The following is a 21,081-nucleotide window of genomic DNA, read 5'->3' on the forward strand; positions in this document are numbered from 1 at the left end:
ATTCAGTCCTTGGCAAACTGGGACAGATGCTCCATGACTTAGGACAGGGCTCCATCCCAGTAAAATCATTGCATAATAGAAAAGCTATAAAGTTGAATCACTGTAAGCCAGGTACCTTGTGTACATAAAAGTACTTAAAATAGTCACCTGTCACATAGTAATTAAGTTAATTATGGTTGTGTGATTCTAAACATCTCCCCCTTTTTTTTTTTTCTAGGTGCTGACTTTGGATCACGTTCTAGAACAGCTGCAATAGTGATTTCTACCCGTTAGGACTGCTAAGAAGCTACAGAGAATCCTATGTAAATAAACCGTGATCTCCTTTGCTGCCCCTTTACATGGGGAGACCCCTGTATTTCACCGCATCCGGGAGTGTGTATCCAGCACCGTCATTATGACGAGTTTGTTTTCCTTCACAAGTCCAGCCGTGAAGAGACTTCTCGGGTGGAAACAGTGTGACGAAGAAGAAAAATGGTCAGAAAAGGCTGTTGCTGCATTGGTGAAAAAACTGAAGAAGAAGAAGGGAGCCATGGAGGAGCTGGAGAAGGCCCTGAGCTGCCCCGGGCAGCCCAGTCACTGTGTCACCATCCCCCGCCCGCTGGACGGCAGGCTGCAGGTCTCCAACAGGAAGGCCCTGCCTCACGTCATTTACTGCCGCGTGTGGCGCTGGCCAGATCTTCAGAGCCACCATGAGCTGAAGCCCCTGGAGTGCTGCAAGTTCCCTTTTGGCTTCAAGCAGAAGGAAGTCTGCATCAATCCCTACCACTACAAGCGCATAGAAAGCCCTGGTGAGTGTGTCTTTCTGTGTTGATCCCTTTATGTGCCAAGCAGCAGATTCAGGCTTAGAAACAGCAGAATTTTTCTCTTTGGTTGTAATTCCAAAGTATCGAGGCAACTTGTGTGCGTGTGTTTGTGTGAGAGAAAGACAACGTGAGCCCATGGGTTAGTCCACTGGCTCTCTCACTGAAACAGCACCTGAGATAATCAACTCATAAGGAGAGAAGGTCTGTTTGGGCCACAGTTTAAGGAGTTTCAGTTCATGATCAGTTGAATTCCTTGCTTTTGGGCCTGTGGCAAAGCAGCACATAATGGCATGACATGCGTGGCAGATCAAAGCTCCTCTCCAGTATGGAAGCTGGGGTTCCACTCTGCTCCTCAAGGGCATGCCCTCAAGGACTGAAAGACCTTCAGTAGGCCCACCTGTTAAAGGTCCCACCACCTGCCAATAATGCCACTCTGGGGAACAGCCCTTAACACGTGGCCTTTGGGGTGCATTCCCAATCCAAACCGTAGCAGCCCATGACTGTTCCATATGTTTTAACAGCTTAGAACTCTTTAATCAGTTCTGTTGGAAACAGGCTGTGAAAACTGTCACTGCAGTACCAGTACCACTAATTTTTAGTAAATGTTGCATTTCTGGATTTATTTTTTGCTTCACTTTGTTCTGTACATTTCTGTAGACAAATCTAGCTGAAATATATCACAAGAGGAGAAAATTAGGAAGTAACATGCTGTTGCTTGCCATCGATGTACACGAGGGAAGTACATCATGGTGGCAGTTGGGACTTACCACTTTGTCTATGAGAACAGGACTTACCATCTCTAGTGGAGGATATGAAGGAATTAGGCTGTGACATCATTTGTTACTGTTATAAGATTATAAGATCCTATTTTTACATGTGTGTCCCTTTTTGGAGGTAAAGAATATCCAACTGACCTTCCATACCTGTGGATTCTGCATTCATATGTAGAACCAGCTGAGGATTGAAAATATTCAGAAAAAAAATACATCTCTACTGAACATGTATAGATAATTTTATTTCCATTATTCTCTAAACAATAGAGTATAACAACTGTTTATGTAGCACTTGCATTGTATTAGGTTTTGTAAGTAATCAGAGATGATTTACAGTGTGAAGGAGGATCTGTGTAAGTTAGATGCAAATCCTACACCATTTTATATAAAGGAATTGAGCATCCACAGATTATAGAATCTGGGGAGAGTCCTGGCACCAGTCTCCCATGGATAGATGACTATGGTTTTTGTTTTTATTTTTTTATTTTTTCAAATTTTTACAGACTGTATTTTTATTATTTGTACACAAATGGGGTACAAATTTTCATTTCTCTGGTTGTACACAATGTAGGTTCACTCCATTCAGGTAATCATACATATACAGAGGGTAACACTGTCTCTTTCTGCTATCTTTCCTTCTCCCACTCCCTCCCCTACTCTCATTTTGCTCTACACAATCCAGTTTCTCCATTCTTCTCTTACCCCACATCCTACCCCAAGCCCCATTATATATCATTATCCACTTATCAGAGAAAATATTTGGCCTTTGGTTTTTTGATTGGCTTATTTCACTTAGCATGATATTCTCCAACTCCATCTATTTACTAGCAAATGCCATATTTCTATTATTCTTTTGGCTGAGTAATATTCCATGGTGTGTATATCACTGTTTCTTTATCCATTCATCAATTGAAGGGCATCTAGGTTGGTTCCACAAACTGGCTATTGTGAATTGAGCAGCTATGAACATTGATGTGCTGTATCACTGTAGTATGCTGATTTAGGTCATTTGATACTACAGTTTCTTTATCCATTCATCCACTGAAGGACATCTAGATTGGTTCCACAATCTAGCTATTGTGAATTGAGGTGGTATATACATAGGTGTGGCTGCATTACTGTAGTATGCTAATTTTAAGTACTTTGGTTATTAACCTAAGGGTGGGATAACTGGGCCAAATGGTGGATCTGTTCCAGGTTTCCTGAGGAATCTCCATACTGCTTTCCAGAGTAGCTGCACCCATTTGCAACTCCATCAGCGTGGATGAGTGTGCCTTTTTCCTCACATCCACACCAACACCTATCATTGCTTGTGTTCTTGGTAATAGCCATTCTAATTAGAATGAGATGAACTATTAGGTTGTTTTGATTTGCATTTATCTAATTACTAGAGAGGTTGGACACTTTTTCATGTATTTGTGGATCACTTGTATATCTTCTTATGTCAAGTGTCTGCCCAGGTCTTTAGTCCATTTACTGATTGGGTTCTTTGTGTTTTTGGTATAACACTTTTTAAGTTCTTGATAAATTTTGGAGATTAGTGCCCTGTCTGAAGTGTACATGGAAAAAGATTTTCTCTATTCACATTATTGTTTCCTTTGCTGAGAAAAAAAAACTTTTTCGTTTGAATCCATCCCATTTATCGATTCTTGCTTTCATTTCTTGTGTTATGGGGATCTTGTTAAGGAAGTCTGTTCCTAAGCAAACATGCAGGGGATTTGGGCCTACTTTTTCTTCTGTTTGGTGAAGGATCTCCAGTCTAATACCCAGGTCCTTGATCAATTTTGAGTTGAATCTTGTGCAGGGTAAGAGATAGTGTTTTAATTTTCATTTTAATGCTTAGGGATTTCTGTACCATTTATTGAAAAGGTTATATTTTATTCATTGTAAGTTATTGGCACCTTTATCTAGTATGAGATAATTGTATTTATGTGGGTTTGTCTCTGTGTCTTCTATTCTGTATCACTGATCTGCCCATCTGTTTTGGTGCCAATACCATGCCATTTTTGTTACTATTGGTCTATAGTACAGTTTAAGGTCAGGTATTGTGATACCTCCTGCATCACTCTTCCTGCTGAGGATAGCTTTGGTTATTCCAGTTCTCTTATTTTTCCAGATGAATTTCATGATTGCTTTCTCTATTTCTATGAGGTACATCATTGGGATTTTAATTGGAATTGCAATGCATCTGCATAGCACCTTTGGTAGTATGGCCATTTTGACAACATTAATTCTGCCTATCCAATAACATGGGAGATCTTTCCATCTTTTAAGGTTTTCTTTAATTTCTTTCTTTAGTGTTCTGTAATTTTTATTAGAGTTCTCTCACCTCTTTTGTTAGATTGATTTCGAATTATTTGATTTTATTTAAGGCTATTGTGAATGGAGTAGTTTTCCTAATTTCTCTTTCAGAGGATTCATCACTTTTGAATAGAAATGCATTAGATTTATGCATGTTGATTTTATATCCTGCTATTTTGCTGAATTCATTTGTTCTGGAAGTTTCCTGGTGGGGTGTTTTGGATCCTCTAAATATAGAATCATGTCATTGGCAAATAGTGATAGCTTGAGTTCTTCTTTTTCTATTTGTATCCTTTTAATTTCTTTGGTCTGTCTAATTGTTCTGACTAGTGTTTCAAGGACAATGTTGAATAGAAATGTTGAAACAGGCCATCCCTGCCATGTTCCATTTTTTAGAGGGAATGATTTCAGTTTTTCTTCATTTAGAATGCTGTTGGCCATGGGCTTAGCATAGATAGCCTTCACAATGTTGAGGTATATTCCTACAGTCCTTATTTTTTTCTAGTATTTTGTTCATGAAGGGGTGCTGTATTATATTAAACACTTTTTCTGCCCCTATTGAAATAATCATATGATTCTTAATTTTAAGTCTACCCACGTAATGAATTACATTTATTGATTTCTGGTTGTTGATCCAACCTTGCATTCCTGGATGAACCCTACTTGGTCATGGTGCATTATCTTCTTAGTATGTTTTCATATGAGATTTGCCAGAATTTTGTTAAGGGTTTTTGCATCTGTGTTCATCAGGGATATCGTTCTGAAGTTTTCTTTCCTTGATGGGTTTTTGTCTGGTTTTGGTGTCAGGGTGATACTAGCTTCATAGAATTAATTTGTAAGGGTTCCCTCCTTGTTTATTCCATGGAATACTTTGAGGAATATTGATATTACTTCTTTGAAGTTCTTGTAAAACTCGGCTGAGATTCCCTCTCGCCCCAGGCTTTTCTTGGTTCGTAGGCTTTTGGTCTATTGCATTGCTTGAAATTGATCCATTTAAATTGTGTATGTCCTGATTGAGTTTGGGAGGATCATATGTCTCTAGAAATTTGTGGATGTCTTTGAGATTTTCTGTTTTGTTGGAGTACAGATTTTCAAAGGAGCTTCTAATTCTGTGATGCACTGCAGTGGTGTCTGTCATGATATTTCCTTTTTCATCTTGAATTTTAGTAATTGGAGTTTTCTCTCATTAGTGTGGCTAAGGATTTATGTCAGTATTGTTTACTTTTTCAAAGAACCTACTTTTGGTTTTGTCAGTTTTTGAATTGTTTCTTTAGCTTCAGTTTCATTGATTTCAGCTCTGATTTTAATTATTTCCTGTCTTGTACTACTTTTGGTGGTGTTGTTTTCTTTTTCTAGGGTTTTGAGATGTAATGTTAGGTCATTTATTTGTTGACTTTTATTCTTTTATTGAATGTGCTCCATGCAGTGAATTTTCTGCTTAGTACTGGTTTCATAGCGTCCCAGAGTTTTTGATATGTCGTATTGTTGTTCTTGTTTACCTCTAAGAATTTTTTTTAATCTCCTCCCTGATGTCTTCTGTTATCCATGCTTCATTTAGTAGCGCATTATTTAGTCTCCGATGATTTCACTATATCATTAATTTCTAATTTCTTTCCATTATGATCTGATAGAATACAAGGTAGTATCTCTGTTATTTTGTGTTTACTAAGGGCTGCTTTGTAGCATAATATATAGTCTGTTTTAGAGAAGAATCCATGTGCTGCTGAGAAGAAAGTGTTTTTGCTCATTGATGGATGGAAAATTCTATATATGTCTGCTAAGTCTAAATTATTGATTGTGTTATTGAGTTCTGTGGTTTCTTTGTCCAGTCTTTGTTTGCAAGATATATCCAGTGGTGAGACCGATGTGTTAAAGTCACCTAGTATTATTGTGCTGTGATCTATTTGGTTCCTGGAATTGAGAAGGATTTGTTTGACATACATTGACACTCCATTGCTTGGGGCATAAATATTTACAATTGTTATGTCTTGCAGGTTCATGGTTCCCTTAAGCAGTAAGAAATGTCCTTCTTTATCCCTCTTGACTAACTTTGGCTTGAAGTCTACCTTATCTGACACAAGGATAGACACCTTCGCTTTTTTACTGATTCCATGTGCATGGTATGTTTTTCCCTGTCCTTTTTCACCTTTCGTCTGCAGGTGTCTTTTCCTCTGACGTGAGTCTCTTGAACGCAGCATATTTATTGAGTCTTTTTTTTTTTTTTTTTTTAATCCAGTCTGCCAGTCCATGTCTTTTGATTTTTGTGTTTAGGCCATTAATATTCTGGGTTATCATTGAGATATGATTTGTATTCCTGGACATTTTGGCTTATTTTTGGTTTTGAACTCAACTTGGTTTTTCCTTTGATTAGCTTTTCCTTTAGAGTAGTTCCTCCCTTTGGACTGACATTGTTGTTCTTCGTTTCCTCCTCATGGAATATTTTGCTGAGTATGTTCTGAATGCAGGCTTTGTATTTGTAAATTATTTTAACTTTTGTTTTTCATCGAAGGATTTTATTTTGTCATCAAATCTGAAGGTTAGTTTTGCTAGGTAAAAGATACTTGGTTGGCATCCATGTTCTTTTAGACCTTGAAATATGTTGTTTTTGGGCCCTTCTAGCTTTTAGGGTCTTGGCTGAACAATCTGCTGATATCTGTATTGGTTTTCCCCTCTATGTAAACTGGTGCATTTCTCTTGCAGCCTTTAAAATTCTATCTTTATTTTGGATGTTAGGCATCTTCATTATAATGTGCCTTCTTGTGGATCTGTTGTGATTTTGTACATTTGGTGTTCTGTAAGCCTCTTGTGTATGATTTTTCCTTCCATTCTTCAGATTTGTTAAATGTTCTGATATTATTTCATTGAATAGGTCGTTAATTCCTTTGGTTTTTATGTTGTGCCTTCCTCAATTCCAAAAATTGTTGAATTTGGAGTTTTTATGATATTCCACACTTCTTGGAGGTTCTGTTCTTGATTTCTTTCCATTGTTTCTGTTTGGTCAACTTTATTTTCAAGATTAAATATTTTGTCTTCATTGTCTGAGGTTCTTTCTTCCAAGTGATCTAGTCTGTTGGTGATGCTTTCTGTTGAGTTTTTAATTTAGTTTATTGTTTCCTTCATTTCAAGTTTTTTTTTTTTTTTTCAGAATATCTGTCTCTTTGTTGAAATGATCTTTTGCTTCCTGCATTTGCTTTTTTAACTGTTTATTGGAGTCTGCCAATAAACAGACTCCAATTGGGTCAATTGAAAGAGATTTGATATTGAAGCATTTTAGTATCTCATTGTCAGTGTGGGGCCAGTTTTGTTGATGGAATGGCTAATTAATAGCTAATGATCTAGAATGGTTCCTAAAGGTGAATGCACGGTAGAATCAAAGGGTTCCCCTCCTAGAATTCCTGACCCTGGGATAGCTGGTAATCTGTTTTAACAAGTACTTCAGATATTGCTGGCATAGTCATCGATTGGTGTTTGGAAACTACTGAGTCAAATCATGTAATAATATGGTTTTCCAGTAAAAATATTCCAAAATATTGTTTTATAAAAGGTATATAAAGAGTATTTAAAGACTAGGGAATAATTTATAAACTCCTTTGTATTTACCACTCTGTTTGGTAATAGTCTACATACAACTGAAACCCTTGTCCTTGGTCTCTGACCACTATTCTGAATTTGATGTTTATCATTCTTGTGCATATTTTGTACTGGTGTGATATATGTATAAATCCATGACAACACACACTTATGTTGTGTGCTTTAGAATGCTATATAATATTAGCATTTCCTTTTGCAACAACTTATTGCATTCATTCAACATTGTATTTTTGTGATTCTAGATGATCCATTTTAGGATTACCTTGTCTATGAAGAACCCTCTGAGTGTTTATTGAAATTTCATTGATACCATCTGGGGAGGATTGACATAATTATGCTCTGGAGCATATTATTATTTAATATTCTTTAAGTTTTCTTCACATCTTCTCACAGATGTATTTTTAGGTGGCCATTTTTATCATATCTTTGAAGGTTGCATTGTTACAGTTGTTCTGTGCTAAGAAGGCGGTTGCTTTTTTCCAAACAACATTGCCAGATTCTCCCTATGAGTTCAAATGTAAATATTCTTTACTGCTCGTTATACCAGATATGCTGGAATTTTTTTTACAAAAACACAAAGATTAACATAGAATCACATGGTCCTCTTTAGTTAGGAGTTAAAATGGAGCTAAGAGTTTGAGAGAATGAAAAGTAGGGTCTAAATAAGATGTGCAAATATTTAGGTCAGTGTGTTTTGATTCCTATGGTGACTTTCCAGGCTACCAAGGGAAGATTCTAGTCATGAACATGCCATGAAACTCAGACTCTCATAGATTAAGAGGCCTGTGTGTCAGACATGTGGAAAGGAGAGCTGTTTTGACCTGAAAAGTGTTCTGAAGCCAGGATCCACTACTGGAAAGCTCTGGGTGTGTGCCCTACCCGCTACCTGGTCCCAGCCTCCAGCTTTCAGCGAGCACTGGAGGAGGTGGTTGCCTCCCTCCTGCTGGTCACCCTTGGGTTCCTGTGCTGCAGGATACAGGTAGGGTCCGGTCACCCTCCTGCTCCCCACTCTTGCTGGAGCTCTGCACAGTGTGTCCTGCCTTCCCTCCCAGCTTCCTTTCCTGCTCTTCATGTCTGTGTATGGTGTGCTCTGTGGGGACACCTGGTGCTCTTTTCCTCTGCTTTCACACCTCCCTCCTCCCTCTCTGTTCAGCTCACTCTGTCCTTGGCATCTGACTTTAATGGATGTCCATTTCTTGGGCAGCCTCTTCACACCTTCTCTGCAGCCCAGGTAGGTCATGCCTGCGTCACAGCAGCCTGGGTTTCCTCCTAGTGCTCTGCACTGCTGGGATCACCCTTGGGTTTCTCCATAAGACGGTGATCAAAGCCTCACGAGGGCGGAGGCCATGAGAATGTCTCTATTTTCAGTGACTTGCATTGTCCAATAGATGTTTACTGTAGAATGAAAGTGCTGGTTTTGACTTGTCCGTATGGTCATTTGCCCGTCATTTAGAGATGAATTTACTGTTCATATGTATTATCTTACCATCCACTGTCCTTTGGTCGTTTCAGTGCTGATGAAGATCAGAAGTAAAACTGATACTGAGGTGATTTTGTTACTCTTGGTAATTTACGTGGTATAATAAAAAGTTTGATAAGGAGGAGGTGGGAAACTTACTAAAATAGGCATTTTGCAGTTCCACAAAAGTCATTTCACTTCTCTTTACCTAAAAGTTTTGGGAGCCATGCATAAAACAGTTCTAGAAAAGTTTTTGGGACTGAGGCTTAGATCTATTTAATTTGAACATATCAAGATTTTACTTTGTCATATTAGTCCCTGGCGTGAAACTTGGAACAGATGGCTTTTTTCCCAGAGGCTGCTTTAAAGTAGCCCCTGTACCTGGTTAAAAGCCAGGCTAGATCCACCCTTCCTCTCCTGGAGCACACCTGGGTATGTTTTTGTAAAACAGGAAAAAGGGAGTGTGGCATTCTAAGCTGAAAATGCACTACTGTACAATGAAATTACTTGAAAACCTATTTTGAACAGGAGTATAGCAATTTAAGCATAAGATACTTAGTTTATTAGTCTCTCAAACTTGAAGAGAATTACCAGCAACTCTTCAGAAAAACCCAACAGAAATCTTGAGTATCTAGAAAGTTTAGAGTAGTAATTTTCAAATTGTGGTCTGCTTACTGATGGCAGTAGCATCATCTCAGAATGTATTAAAATGCAAATTTTTAAATCAATAAATAATAATTATATATGTTTTTATACAATGTGATGTTTCCACACGTGTACATTGTGGAAAAATCAAGCCCTAATTAACATGTCCATCACTTCCCATCATTGTCATTTTTTGTAGTGAGATTTAAAATCCACTTCATTATTGATTTTGAAATGTATGTTATTAACTGTGGTTGCTGTGCTGTGCAGGAGATCACAGAACTGTTCTTCCTGTCTAAGGGAAACTGTCTTCTTCCCCTGTCCCCCTTGAGCCTCTGGTACCCTCCATTGCTTTCTCCCTCCTTACCTTCAACTTTCTGAGATTCCATGGGTGCATCATGCAGTACAGTCATGCTTTGCTGTGACTCTGATATCCCCTGCCTGAGTGTCCAGGGAAGGCGTCAGACCCAGCTGGCTGGGCGATGTTGTCTAGTACTGGGAAGAGATACTATAGAGTTGGTCATGCAACATTTTGAATTTTGTGTGTTTGGAGACAAATATAAAATTGACTTGTTCTTTCCAGATTTTTCCTTCTGCCAGTATTCATTAAGATTAGTGTGCTGATGTTATAAGGCATCTTCAAGTGGGTAGGAAAGTGGGGGAGAAAGACAAACATGGTTTTTTAATTTGTCTCAAATGCAAGTTTTGCCATTGTTCTTTTAGGTATCTTTTGCCCTCAGTTTCTTTGACCAAAAATTTTTACATTTATTTAAGCAATTGTAGTTTTTCCTCAACTTACGACATATATTTTGTTACAAATAAAATAGTGTAAAATAATCATGTGGGGAAACTGAGTTATGGAAACACTTTGCGGAGGCTTAGATTCATGGCTGTTAGTAACAGGGGTGGAGCATGAGGAATGGTGTGGTGGAAAGGTGCCTCTTTGACCATCACTGACAAATACATCTTTGGGAAAGTAGAAAATGTTAGGCATTTTCTTAACCGTGTGTGTGTGGACACGTGGAGGACACAGAACGTTCCAGGAGCGTCTGAAGACCCTGACCCTGCTGTGGGTGGCAGGTGGCTGTTCTCCTGGGCTTTAAGTAGCTTTGGGACCAAGGCTACTTATTAGTGGTTGAATTAAATGGAGGATTTCTTATTCTTTAACAAAGTAAATGCCAGTGCTGGTTGTCAGTCATCTGACTGTTATTGAGAAGACCATTCTGTTGCTATCTGCTACTACTGAAGTGCCTTACTGGAGCTTTCCTAGCTTTGGCCTTTTATGTTTTCCACATGGTTCTTGACCATTGTCATTTGCACTTTGAACTTAATCAGCTTGAAACACTGTAGAAGCCTGAACTTAACATTCTGTAATTTCAGTTTCCATCTTTATAGTAACACCCTAGGGTTGGCTTCCAGGTGCCTTTCTTTTTAACATGATAGCTGCCAGCTGTTTAAAATTACCATATACCTGACAGCCTCCTCACCTGTTGACTGAAGGCAGGTTTTGATTTTGATACTTCAGTCACCCTGTAATTCATGACTTGGCAGATTTTATCTTGAAGACAAAGTCTTGAAATTATAGAAATGGAGAACAGATTTTTTGTTGCTGGGTAGGAGAAGGAAGTGGGTGTGGCTGAAAGGGATGGGCTGAGGGCGGCCTTCTCTGTTTCAGTGGCACTGTTCAGATTGTGGTGTAAAGGTGAGCTGAGTTTCTCTCTTCTCGCGACGGCCTGTGAGTCTGGTTACTCAATTTAAAAAGATGGCGTTACATGAAAAGGCAGCTAGTTCAACTCACAGCTCAGCCACCTGGGCTTTTCCTTATGACAGGTTGTACCTCATGTTAGTGCAAAGGCAGGACACATTCAGCAAAACTACTTCTAATTTTTGGTTTTGATGTTTTCCTTTGCTGGTGATGTGCAGTAGGATACATTCCTGGTGCTGGGCAGAGCATAGAGCTCAGCTCACAGTCAGCCACATGGTCATGGGGGAGACACTCTAATACTCTGCAGGGTCTGTGTCGCTGAGCTAGGATGTTAGGTTAGGTTAGGATATCAAATGCATTTCCACACCCAAGGGTTGAGGGGCTCTGTGTGCATTTGGAGGGTAGGGAGAAAATATTGACTTTTCCATAAAGCTTGAGTGCTGGCAGCTCAGGGTCTGATGGTTAATATCGTAAATGAGATTGCAACTGTGTTCATTAAAAGTATTTTGAAAATTTGGGATTAATTAGCATTAACTAAAAGTTAAAATGAGGTATGTGTTTACATAGATCACAATTTCTCTTTATTCATTCATACCACAAAGATGACACCTCAGGAACTGTGCCTGCTTAAGGAAGCCTGGCGTGTGTCTCCAGCAGTGTGCTGAGTTGAATAACAGAGGTGCACCTCACATACAAGCCTGAGGGCACCAACAAAACTCTGTTCTCACACAGCTGGACTTGTGTGTTCCAGTGTATATGGTGGTGTTCGTGTGTCTATGTTTTGCTGTACCAAGAATTTAAATCAATGTATAGGTAGCCATAGAAGGTAGGAAAGTGTTATTAATGAAGTAGACCAAGGAAAACAAATGTAAATTAAAAGGTTGACCAAGGAATTTGGGAAGATCTGGGCTCCTTACAGTTACCGGGCTGTTGATAGATTCCTATGTGCAGTTGACCTTCTGCATTGACTGCTGATTGAAAAATCTTGCAAACAATACTGCGTCTGCCCTGACTGTACACTATGGTTGGGACACTGACACCAAAGGCCCATGTGTTAAAGACTAGGTCCCCGTGTCACTCTGCTTGGGAGGTGCGAGACCCTTTAAGAGGTGGGCCTGGTGGGATGACTTCAGGTCTCTCAGGTCATTCCCCTTCCATGCCCTGAAGGAGATCCTGGGATGGCTGTCTCCTCACTCACTCCGACCCCGGGCTCCTCAGGTGGGCTCTGTTCTTCCCTGCACTTCCATCTCAACAAAGGCCTGACGGGCATACTGGTCAGGGACTCTAACTCCAGAGGAAATCCATGGGCCAAAAAACCTTTCCTTTTGTAAGTTAATTGTCTCCCATATTTTGTTCATAGATGTTCATAGGGCCAAATCCACCAGCCAGCTACCAACTACTAAAGATTAAAAATATGGCTGAAGAAAAAGAGAAATTTTGAAAATCACAGAAAAAATACTTTTTGTAATATATGAAAGAAGTGTGTACACTGATTGCAATTGTATGAAAACAGTTTTTTTTTTTTTTTTTTTAATAAGTAACCTGGCTGGGAGCTGTGACACACTCCTGTAATCCCAGGTACTCAGGAGGCTGAAGCAGAGGATCACAAGACCAATACCAGCCTAGGCAGCTTAACAGGATGCTGTCTGAACACAAAGGCTGCGGTGTACCTCAGTGGTGGGGCACCCCTGGGTTCAGCCCCAATACCGATCGTCATCACCACCACCACCATCATCATCATCATCTAGCTAATTTATCATGACTGGGTTTGGGAGAAATAGTATTTGGGACTTTGTGAGTTATGTGTTTTGGCTTATTAACCTCGTGTGAATTTCAATAGTGATTTATTCAGTTTGATTTATTTGCAGGTTTTGGGGGTTTTTATGTGTGGCTGGGGTAGTAGAGAAGTCACAGGTGACTTGCCTCATGTGGGGAGTGCCCTGTGACCTTGATGGACCCTTGCCAAAGGGAAAGACATAGATGGGGTATTGTCTTATGTAATGATCTCAGGCTGCTTGTCTTGGTGTTACTTTTAGCCTCCTTGGTACTGGATTTTGAAAGGCTCAGAGAAAAGACTGGATATTTCTTTCCCCAAAATGTATGCCCTACCCCCTTGACATTTTTCATTTTAGAATGAAAATATTCTTTTCAAAACGTTGGAATCATGACTAATAATCATGAATTAGCCAGATCAGCAGGCCTTTGCCCAGATTTGGGGGAAAATGAGATTTGTTTGGGGAAGAGATGGGGAAGTAAAACAAGGATATTTGTTTTAAAAAGCACAGCTGGGGGACTTGAGCAGCTATGAGACAGATTCCATTAGCACTGTGTTAAACATCTAAGTGGATCTGAAGATCGCCAGTTTGGTGATGTGCCAGCCGAGCTGGGGATTAGTACAGTGGTTAGCTCCTGGTGTCGACTAGTTTGACAAGCCACAAGCTCGCCTCCCCTCACTTGGTGTGATCCAGAGTCTGTGGCTTGGCAGCTCTTCCCTGTATTTGGAAGGTAGACTGAGAAACCTTGCTGCTTGCCTATTCCTCCCTCATAATCTCGATTGCCCTCCTGTGACCCTTAGCCTGAAGCCAGACTGCAAAGCTCCAGTGCAGTTCTGAGGTCATCAAACTGCTATGGGCCAGAAGTAACTGTAACTTCAGAGAGTCTGGAAATGTGTTCCCTGGACTAAATAAAAAGATTTAGTGCCGGGGACCAGCCCAAGCAGCAGAGTCCAGGGGTCCTTGATGGCCTGAAATACAAAAGCCCCGAGTGATTAGACGGCGCAGCGTCGGCGATGGACAGCAACCACACAGACTCAGGTCAATGTTAGGATGCTGACAAGTTTATTGAATTTTCTAACAGTTTATATACCCTTACACTTTTCACTAAAAATATTTATGATTTCATATGAAGAAGGAAGTTCTTAGAAGTTTATTAATAGATAACAGAAGTTAGGTCTGCACAGTTAGTCCATTAGCGCCATCTGGCACATTCAGCTTACTCAACATTTCCCTACAATGAACTTTTTTTGACCCGAAACTTACAAAAGCAAGTTGATGTACACCACTTGTTTTTCTTTAAAGTTTAACTTCTATTTAATCTCTTACCGCTAAGATTAATTATAACTTCTAGTAATTTGTTATTAATTTTTTGTGACTATAATTACATGTCTATGCTATGTTAAACCATATTATACTAATAAGAACCAAGTTATTATTTTCAAAGTAAAAAATCTTTATCTAAAAGAACTAAGACTTCTCTTTTGAACTAAATATAATGTATTTCTGTGGGAGGCCTATTACTTTGTAGAAGAAACCAGATGTAATAAATATGTTGATCACTGAAGCTAAGGGAATCACTTATATGTAACTAGATGTCTGGGAATCTTGTAAAAGTTAACAAAAACATCACAAGACATATTGCTTCAGAATGTCCACCATTCCCTATAGGAATATTAGTGCTTTGTGTAAACAAATGAACTTTATTTTACTGGAATTGGGTTGACTCATATGAACTGTTTGTGTTCCCATCATCCTTCAACCGAAGAACTTTATTAAACATGATTGATCAGCGTAATATTGTGAGTTCTGGTGAAAAACAAAAAAGGAAGAGAGATTAACACTCTGAGGAAGGGGCTCCAGCTTTACTCAACTTACGACGAGTCCTTGCTATCGTCTTCCAGGGAAGGCCTTGGCAGCACCCAACTTATGACGAGTCCTTGCTATCATCCTCCAGAGGAAGATTACCAACCTCTGGCATGGGTCTTTATGTGCCAGGCACACTTCCCTGGCATGAGTTTTATGTGCTAGGCGCCCCCGCAATTTAGGTCAAAGAAGGCTGGCAGTTTTTCCCCCAGTTCTTTAAATGGTACATTTATGCTCTGGAATCTGAGCACATGTTCTGGATGGAAGCTCACGTTTATTTTCCGCAGCAGCACTGCCTCAGGCTAGGGCAGCTCTGCAGGAGATGCTGCAGTTCTTAGTTCACTCTCACAGGAAGCCACCCATGTCTTAAGAGGTTGCAGCCTGGTGCCTGTAGTCAACAGTAACTTCGCTGCTTACTGTCTGCCCACCTCTGTGGAGATGCACATGGAATAAGGCAAAAGAAGAGCACATCTTTATGAGGGGTGTTTGGGCAGCTTCTTGTAAATTAAAAATAAATGTACATGGATGTATGTGTATAATACCATGGATGTGTGTGTGTGGATGGTGGTGTAGTGGAGATATATATATATATATATATATATATATATATATACACACACACACACACACACACACACACACACACACACACATATACATAACAGTGAAACTGGCCTTGTATAGTTTTTCTTTATATTTCTCTATCATCATAAAGGGTATATGTCCTGTCTCACTCCATATTTATATCATATATATATATGTATATATACACACACACACACACCTGTGTATACACACACATATATTAATGCAGACCTACATCCATACACACATATCCTGTTTCAGTCTCATCATTGATACGTGTGTGGGGGGGGCATGCATACTAATGCCTTCTTGAAACACCAAGTGACTGAAACAGGTCATATATGTAGACAGCCAGTTGTCAGTGATGTTTTTTTCTGTAAGCACCTGGTACTTTTCCCAGTGGATAGTGGTGTAGTGCATAGATTTTTAATTTAAGATAGTTAAGTTAGAAAATGGCTAGGGATAAATGCTTTTGGAATGCAAACCCTGTGACTATGAACTAGGAAAAAGAACAGCTAATTTTAAAGTGAGGTATTAAGAGGCAGATGATGGGGCAGTCCTTGAGGCCAGCTGGAAGCAGAGGTCCCTGGCTAAATCTGAGATGGTTTGATCAGCAGAATAATTAAGGACAGAGTAGATCACTAGTAGTAACTGGAACAGGAATCCAAGGACCCTGCTGATGTAAATCAGTGGGGGAGCTTGTGCATAGTAGAGGGCTATTTGCCAGCTGTGAATGTGGAATAAAGTTCTTGAAGAAATTCAGGACAGATGAGGCCACTTCATGGAGATATTTATTTACCTTTAGTTGTAGGGTGTTTCAACACTCCATTCCTTTTTTAAAGGGGATTCTTAAAATTCAAATTAACCAGTGGCTCAGCTTTTCCTAAAAGGGATGCCTCATTCTTCGATGTTACCAGGTATGAGTGACCTCATGGCACTGAGATAATAGTGCTCTAAGAAGCTGGAGATGGTTCCAGAAGAGTCATCATCCTCATATCCCTGTTTCCCATAAGAAAGGAATAGCCTCAAGCAGAAAGAATGTATGAGGAAGGTGTCCCACACCCTCTTTTCCTTCCTAGGTCTGATCTGAGTCAGGCCACGTTGGCAAATCCTGGTTCCTTAGGTTAGTTAATCTCTCACCCAGGAACTAAGAATTGCACGCAGAAAGCGCTTCAGCCTGGGTAGTCTGGATGCTACTTCATTCCTTTCCCCACCATGGAAAATGGATATATTGCCAAAATGATAGGAGCAGCTTAGGGGGAGAGTCACCCAGGTGAGCTGTGGTATCACCCTTCAGGATTCTAGCAGGAAGAGGTGCCTGGCCTGTTAGCCCAGCAGACCTTGCATCCATGAGTCCTTCTCTAGCACACTCTTACTTCTTCCCTGGCTGGCAGCTCTTCCAGACCCATCTCTTTCCTGAATTTCATCCATCATTGCTATTATTAAGGATGACCACATTATTTATTGACCAAGCTGGGGCACTTTTGGGATTGACAGTGGTCCTCTATTACTAATGAAACCAGACAACAGGTACAGAGTGGGACTGCTCCAGATAAGCATCCTATTTAAAAATGTCTTCAGATGGCACAAATCAGATTTCTATAATGATTCTTGTATTGTGCAGCATCAGGGAGATAGGTACTTGTTGTCATGGAATTTATTAAACTAGACTGGATTTTTTCCTTTAAATGATTAGCCTTAACTTTAATTTGTCCAGAAACATTCTGGAATTTATTCTGTTCATCCATGATTTAAACATACCACAAAGAATATAGCAGTGCTGAGACCCCAAGACAAGGTCCTCGTCTTAGTCTCCTGGGTCTCCTGGAGACTCCTGATAAGCACCCATCACCTTCCCCTGAAGCCTGGCCTGACTGTCCTGTGTGACCTCGGGAGGAAGTCAGCCCTCTGAGCACCCCACTCTGCGGCATGGTGTCCTGTGCTCAGTGTGCTTTGGGATGGTAGGTAATACTGTGGCAGCAACATCAATGTGGCCTTTGTGGGACTTGGTCATCCCCTGAACGTCAAGTTGGGACATTGTCTCCTCACTTCTAAATAGGTCTCCTGGTTTGTAGGGTATAGTTTTATATTTTAACTCTCACCTTTTCTGAGAAATTTATAATTTTGTTAGAATAGTGTGTGACATTCAATCATGTTCATACTAGGGTGCCAACACCCACCCAGCCCCATGCTGTAAAAATACTCAACTGTGGAATGGGTAGGTACATCTCCATCCTAAAGTCAGCATCGTTTTTAAGGGTGAAACACTACAGCATCAAGACAAGTCAGGGAAGTTTGCTTTTTGCACATTCTCCTCTCATGATGAGCCAATGCAATTAGACAAGAGCAAACAGTGGAAAGGAAGAAAAATCAGCTGTCCAGTGTCAGCGATGTGATTATACACCCGAACATTTCTATAAAAGTCAGTGATAAAACTAACTCAGCAAGATAATCCAGGCAGATAGTAGACCACACAGGTAACATGAAAATGTCAGTGACCTTTGTATGTGTGATTACTAGTTAGAACATATAATGGAGAAACATTTTCAAAAATAGCAGAAAATATAAAATGGGTAGTGAATTTAACAAGGAGTGCACACATCCTGTGTGTGGCCTGACGGACTGAATTGTTTAGTCCTCCAGAATCCATGCTGAAGACCGTACCCCAAGTGCCATGTAAGGTGACTGTTTTTAGAGATAGGGTCTTTAAGGAAGATTAAGGAAAATCGAGGACATGAGGGGAAAGCTGTAACGCAATCTGTCTAGTCTCCTTAAAAGAAGGAGGGTTAGAACACAGAGAAATACTAGGAAGAGGGCCTTTGCGTACCCCCTGAGAAGATGGCCATCAGCAAGCCAAGCAGAGAGACCTCAGGTGAGACCAGCCTGCCAGCACCTTCATCTTAGGCTTTCAGTCTCCAGAGCAGTGAGGAAAGAAGTTTGTTGTTGAAGACTCCAGCTGTGGTGTTTTTGTGACAGCAGTCTTAGCAGACTAATGCAGGCGGTACCCACAGAACACAAGAGGCTCAGCAGGAGACTCCAGCAGACCTTCCTAGGTCTCGAGTAGGCCTTCACCATCCTCAGGTTGTTGATGTTCACTGTCAAGTTATGAACGTGACGTGATCCCAGTAAGGGTACACAGTGACCTCCTTCTCAGGAAGTATGCAAGGTCATAATGAAAGCGATGTGGGAAAACAAGCATACACAAAACACTGGCTGGAACCACGAGAGGGCTAGCCCTGTCGGAGACCAGAACTGCTGTAATGGAGCCCATGGTTCTGGGCGCAGACAGAAAAAGAATGAAGCAGAAGGAAGTGTCTTGAGATGGACCCAAACATGGAGACCATGAGAAAAGTGGCGTCTCCAATTAGTAGGACAAAATGAACCCTTGATGAATGGTATTGACTAATGATGTATAAAAAGGTAAAATTAGATTCTTCGTAAGTAAAACCAAACTCCATACACCAGAAGATAAATAAGTGCCTGAAGCTTTATGTATATTGAAGAATGCATACATGATTCCTCCCTGTTGTATGGGTATACAGACTATATATGATGCAGACATCCACGTGCAATGCAGTGTCCATGTGTGGCTAGCAGAAATTAACGTTGGCATATAAAAAGTCAAGAAACCCGTGACAGGCATGTGAAATTCCTGGAACATATGATACTAGCTAATATGGCAATCTCTAGTGCATGGATACATGGTTTTAAATGAAGGGTGAAAAAATCAAAACAGACAAAAAAGCATAAGCAGACACTTGACAGAAGATATTAACACACTGAAATACATGGAGATGGTAATTATTTACAATAGGAAAAGTAAATTAAAATTGCTCGTAGAAAATATTTTTCACTCACTAGATTGTCAAAAACATCCAAAGCTTGACAGAGTCTCTGGAGAATGGTGGGGAAGGGTGCTCATGTGTTACTGCTGGCAGTGGGATGTGATTGCCCCTGTAAGGGGTGCTCAGCCGTCACATCATGCGTGCATTGACCCTTCACCCAGCACCCCCATCTTGGGAATGCAGCAGCGTGTACATGTGCACAGTCAGTGCAGCCACACAGGTAATGGTAAGATAACATGAACTACTTCACCACCCGGACATGGACGGGTTCAGTCAACTGATGTTGCTGACTTCAGAAACAAATGAGTAAGAGCTCTATAACACGAAGTCATTACGAGGGTGTAGAAAGAGAAAAATGCAGAAGAGAAAAGTAGGCTACCTTTCTTTGTTACTGTTAAAGAGGAAAATAAAAAATCAAACATTTATCTGCTTCCCTTTACCTCCAAGAAGAATCACAGGAAAGAAAAACCTGAAAAAAATGTTGGCTATCCTATGAGGAGGTTAGAATAGAGGACTGAGTAAAAGACACAGGCCAGCAAATATATTATTTTGACTTTCAGAATCATGTTAACATTGTATGTATTTAAAAAGTAAAATTGAATCTACATTGTAGAGCAAAACTCCTAAGACAGCAACAAACATTCAAATAAATAAACCTATCAGAAGAAGAGAAAGAATATTTCAATTTAATAAAATAACACTGGGAGTTGGGGAGTACACTGTGAATGAATTGTATGTATTAAAACAATTGAGAAAATAAGCCCTAAGTTCATCTTTGGGTTATTTATAAGATAGTATACATATAATGGGGGCAGGACTGGGGATGTAGCTCAGTTGGTAGAGTGTTTGCCTCACAAACATAAGGCCCTGGGTTCAATCCCCAGCCCTGCCAAAAATAAAAAAAAGAGATAGTATAAATATAATGGTTCTGAAAACTTTTCAAGTGTATTTTAGAATTGAGGAGGATATTCCTCAATGGCACTGGTGGTCCTGGGTCTTGCAAATGAAGTATGGCTGCTGATATGAACTAAGGAAGTACAAATAAAATCCCCATGTGGTTGAATTGGACTTGGAGCTAACAGGATAAACTTGGGATTCATAAGACACACACTCCTAGAATCTGTGTGACTTCAGTAGACCTACAGAACACAGAGCCCAGATTTTGGTTTCTAAATCTCATTCCTAACTGAAAGAGACTGGGAATTCCAGAACTGGAGAGATGGCAAGAGTGAAGCATGGAATATCTTTTCCCAGAAATGAAATAAATACTCAGAAAGTTATAGCATGTTAAAAGTACATAGAAACCAGCTCGAGTGGGCTCCTGATGGCCAACTCTCAGATAGTATGGACATCAAAATAGATAAGAAGAGTGACAGTATAGCCCGTTGACTAAGAATACATGACTCCATAGGATGATCGACCGTCGTAAATGGGCAGGTAAATATAGGAGAAGGGAAAGTGCTTAGGTCAGAGTTCTGACAAGGGGTGACCATTAAATATCACTGTTTTGCAGTCATCATAACAAAGATTGATTCAAGCAGAAATGGATGCTTCACATGGGGTGAAGTTTGATGAGAAATGGTATTCACATAGTCTTAAGGCATTTCCCACTGGTTTTTATTAATTACAAAAGGAGGAATCATAACTCTAGACAGCGGATGAGTTGGACTACATGTTAACCACGTGGAGAGATGGACAGCCATGGTCACACGCAGAGGTGGCGGACTTCTGGAGGC

The 21,081-nt window shown here is 40.1% G+C and overlaps 1 protein-coding gene across 1 annotated transcript in view; it reads left to right on the forward strand.

Moving 5' to 3' along the window:
- The first annotated feature begins 322 nt into the window (after positions 1 to 322).
- LOC306652743 (mothers against decapentaplegic homolog 1-like) overlaps positions 323 to 21,081 on the forward strand; it is a 42,685-nt gene continuing 21,926 nt past the window's right edge. The window contains exon 1 of the mRNA XM_079125475.1: positions 323 to 788. Coding sequence (XP_078981601.1) covers positions 395 to 788 — 394 coding nt within the window. The 5' untranslated portion in view covers positions 323 to 394. The remainder of the gene's footprint in view (positions 789 to 21,081) is intronic.

The sequence above is a fragment of the Sciurus vulgaris genome, assembly GCF_902686455.1.
Source record: "Sciurus vulgaris genome assembly, contig: HiC_scaffold_565_arrow_ctg1, whole genome shotgun sequence".
Lineage (NCBI taxonomy): Eukaryota > Metazoa > Chordata > Mammalia > Rodentia > Sciuridae > Sciurus > Sciurus vulgaris.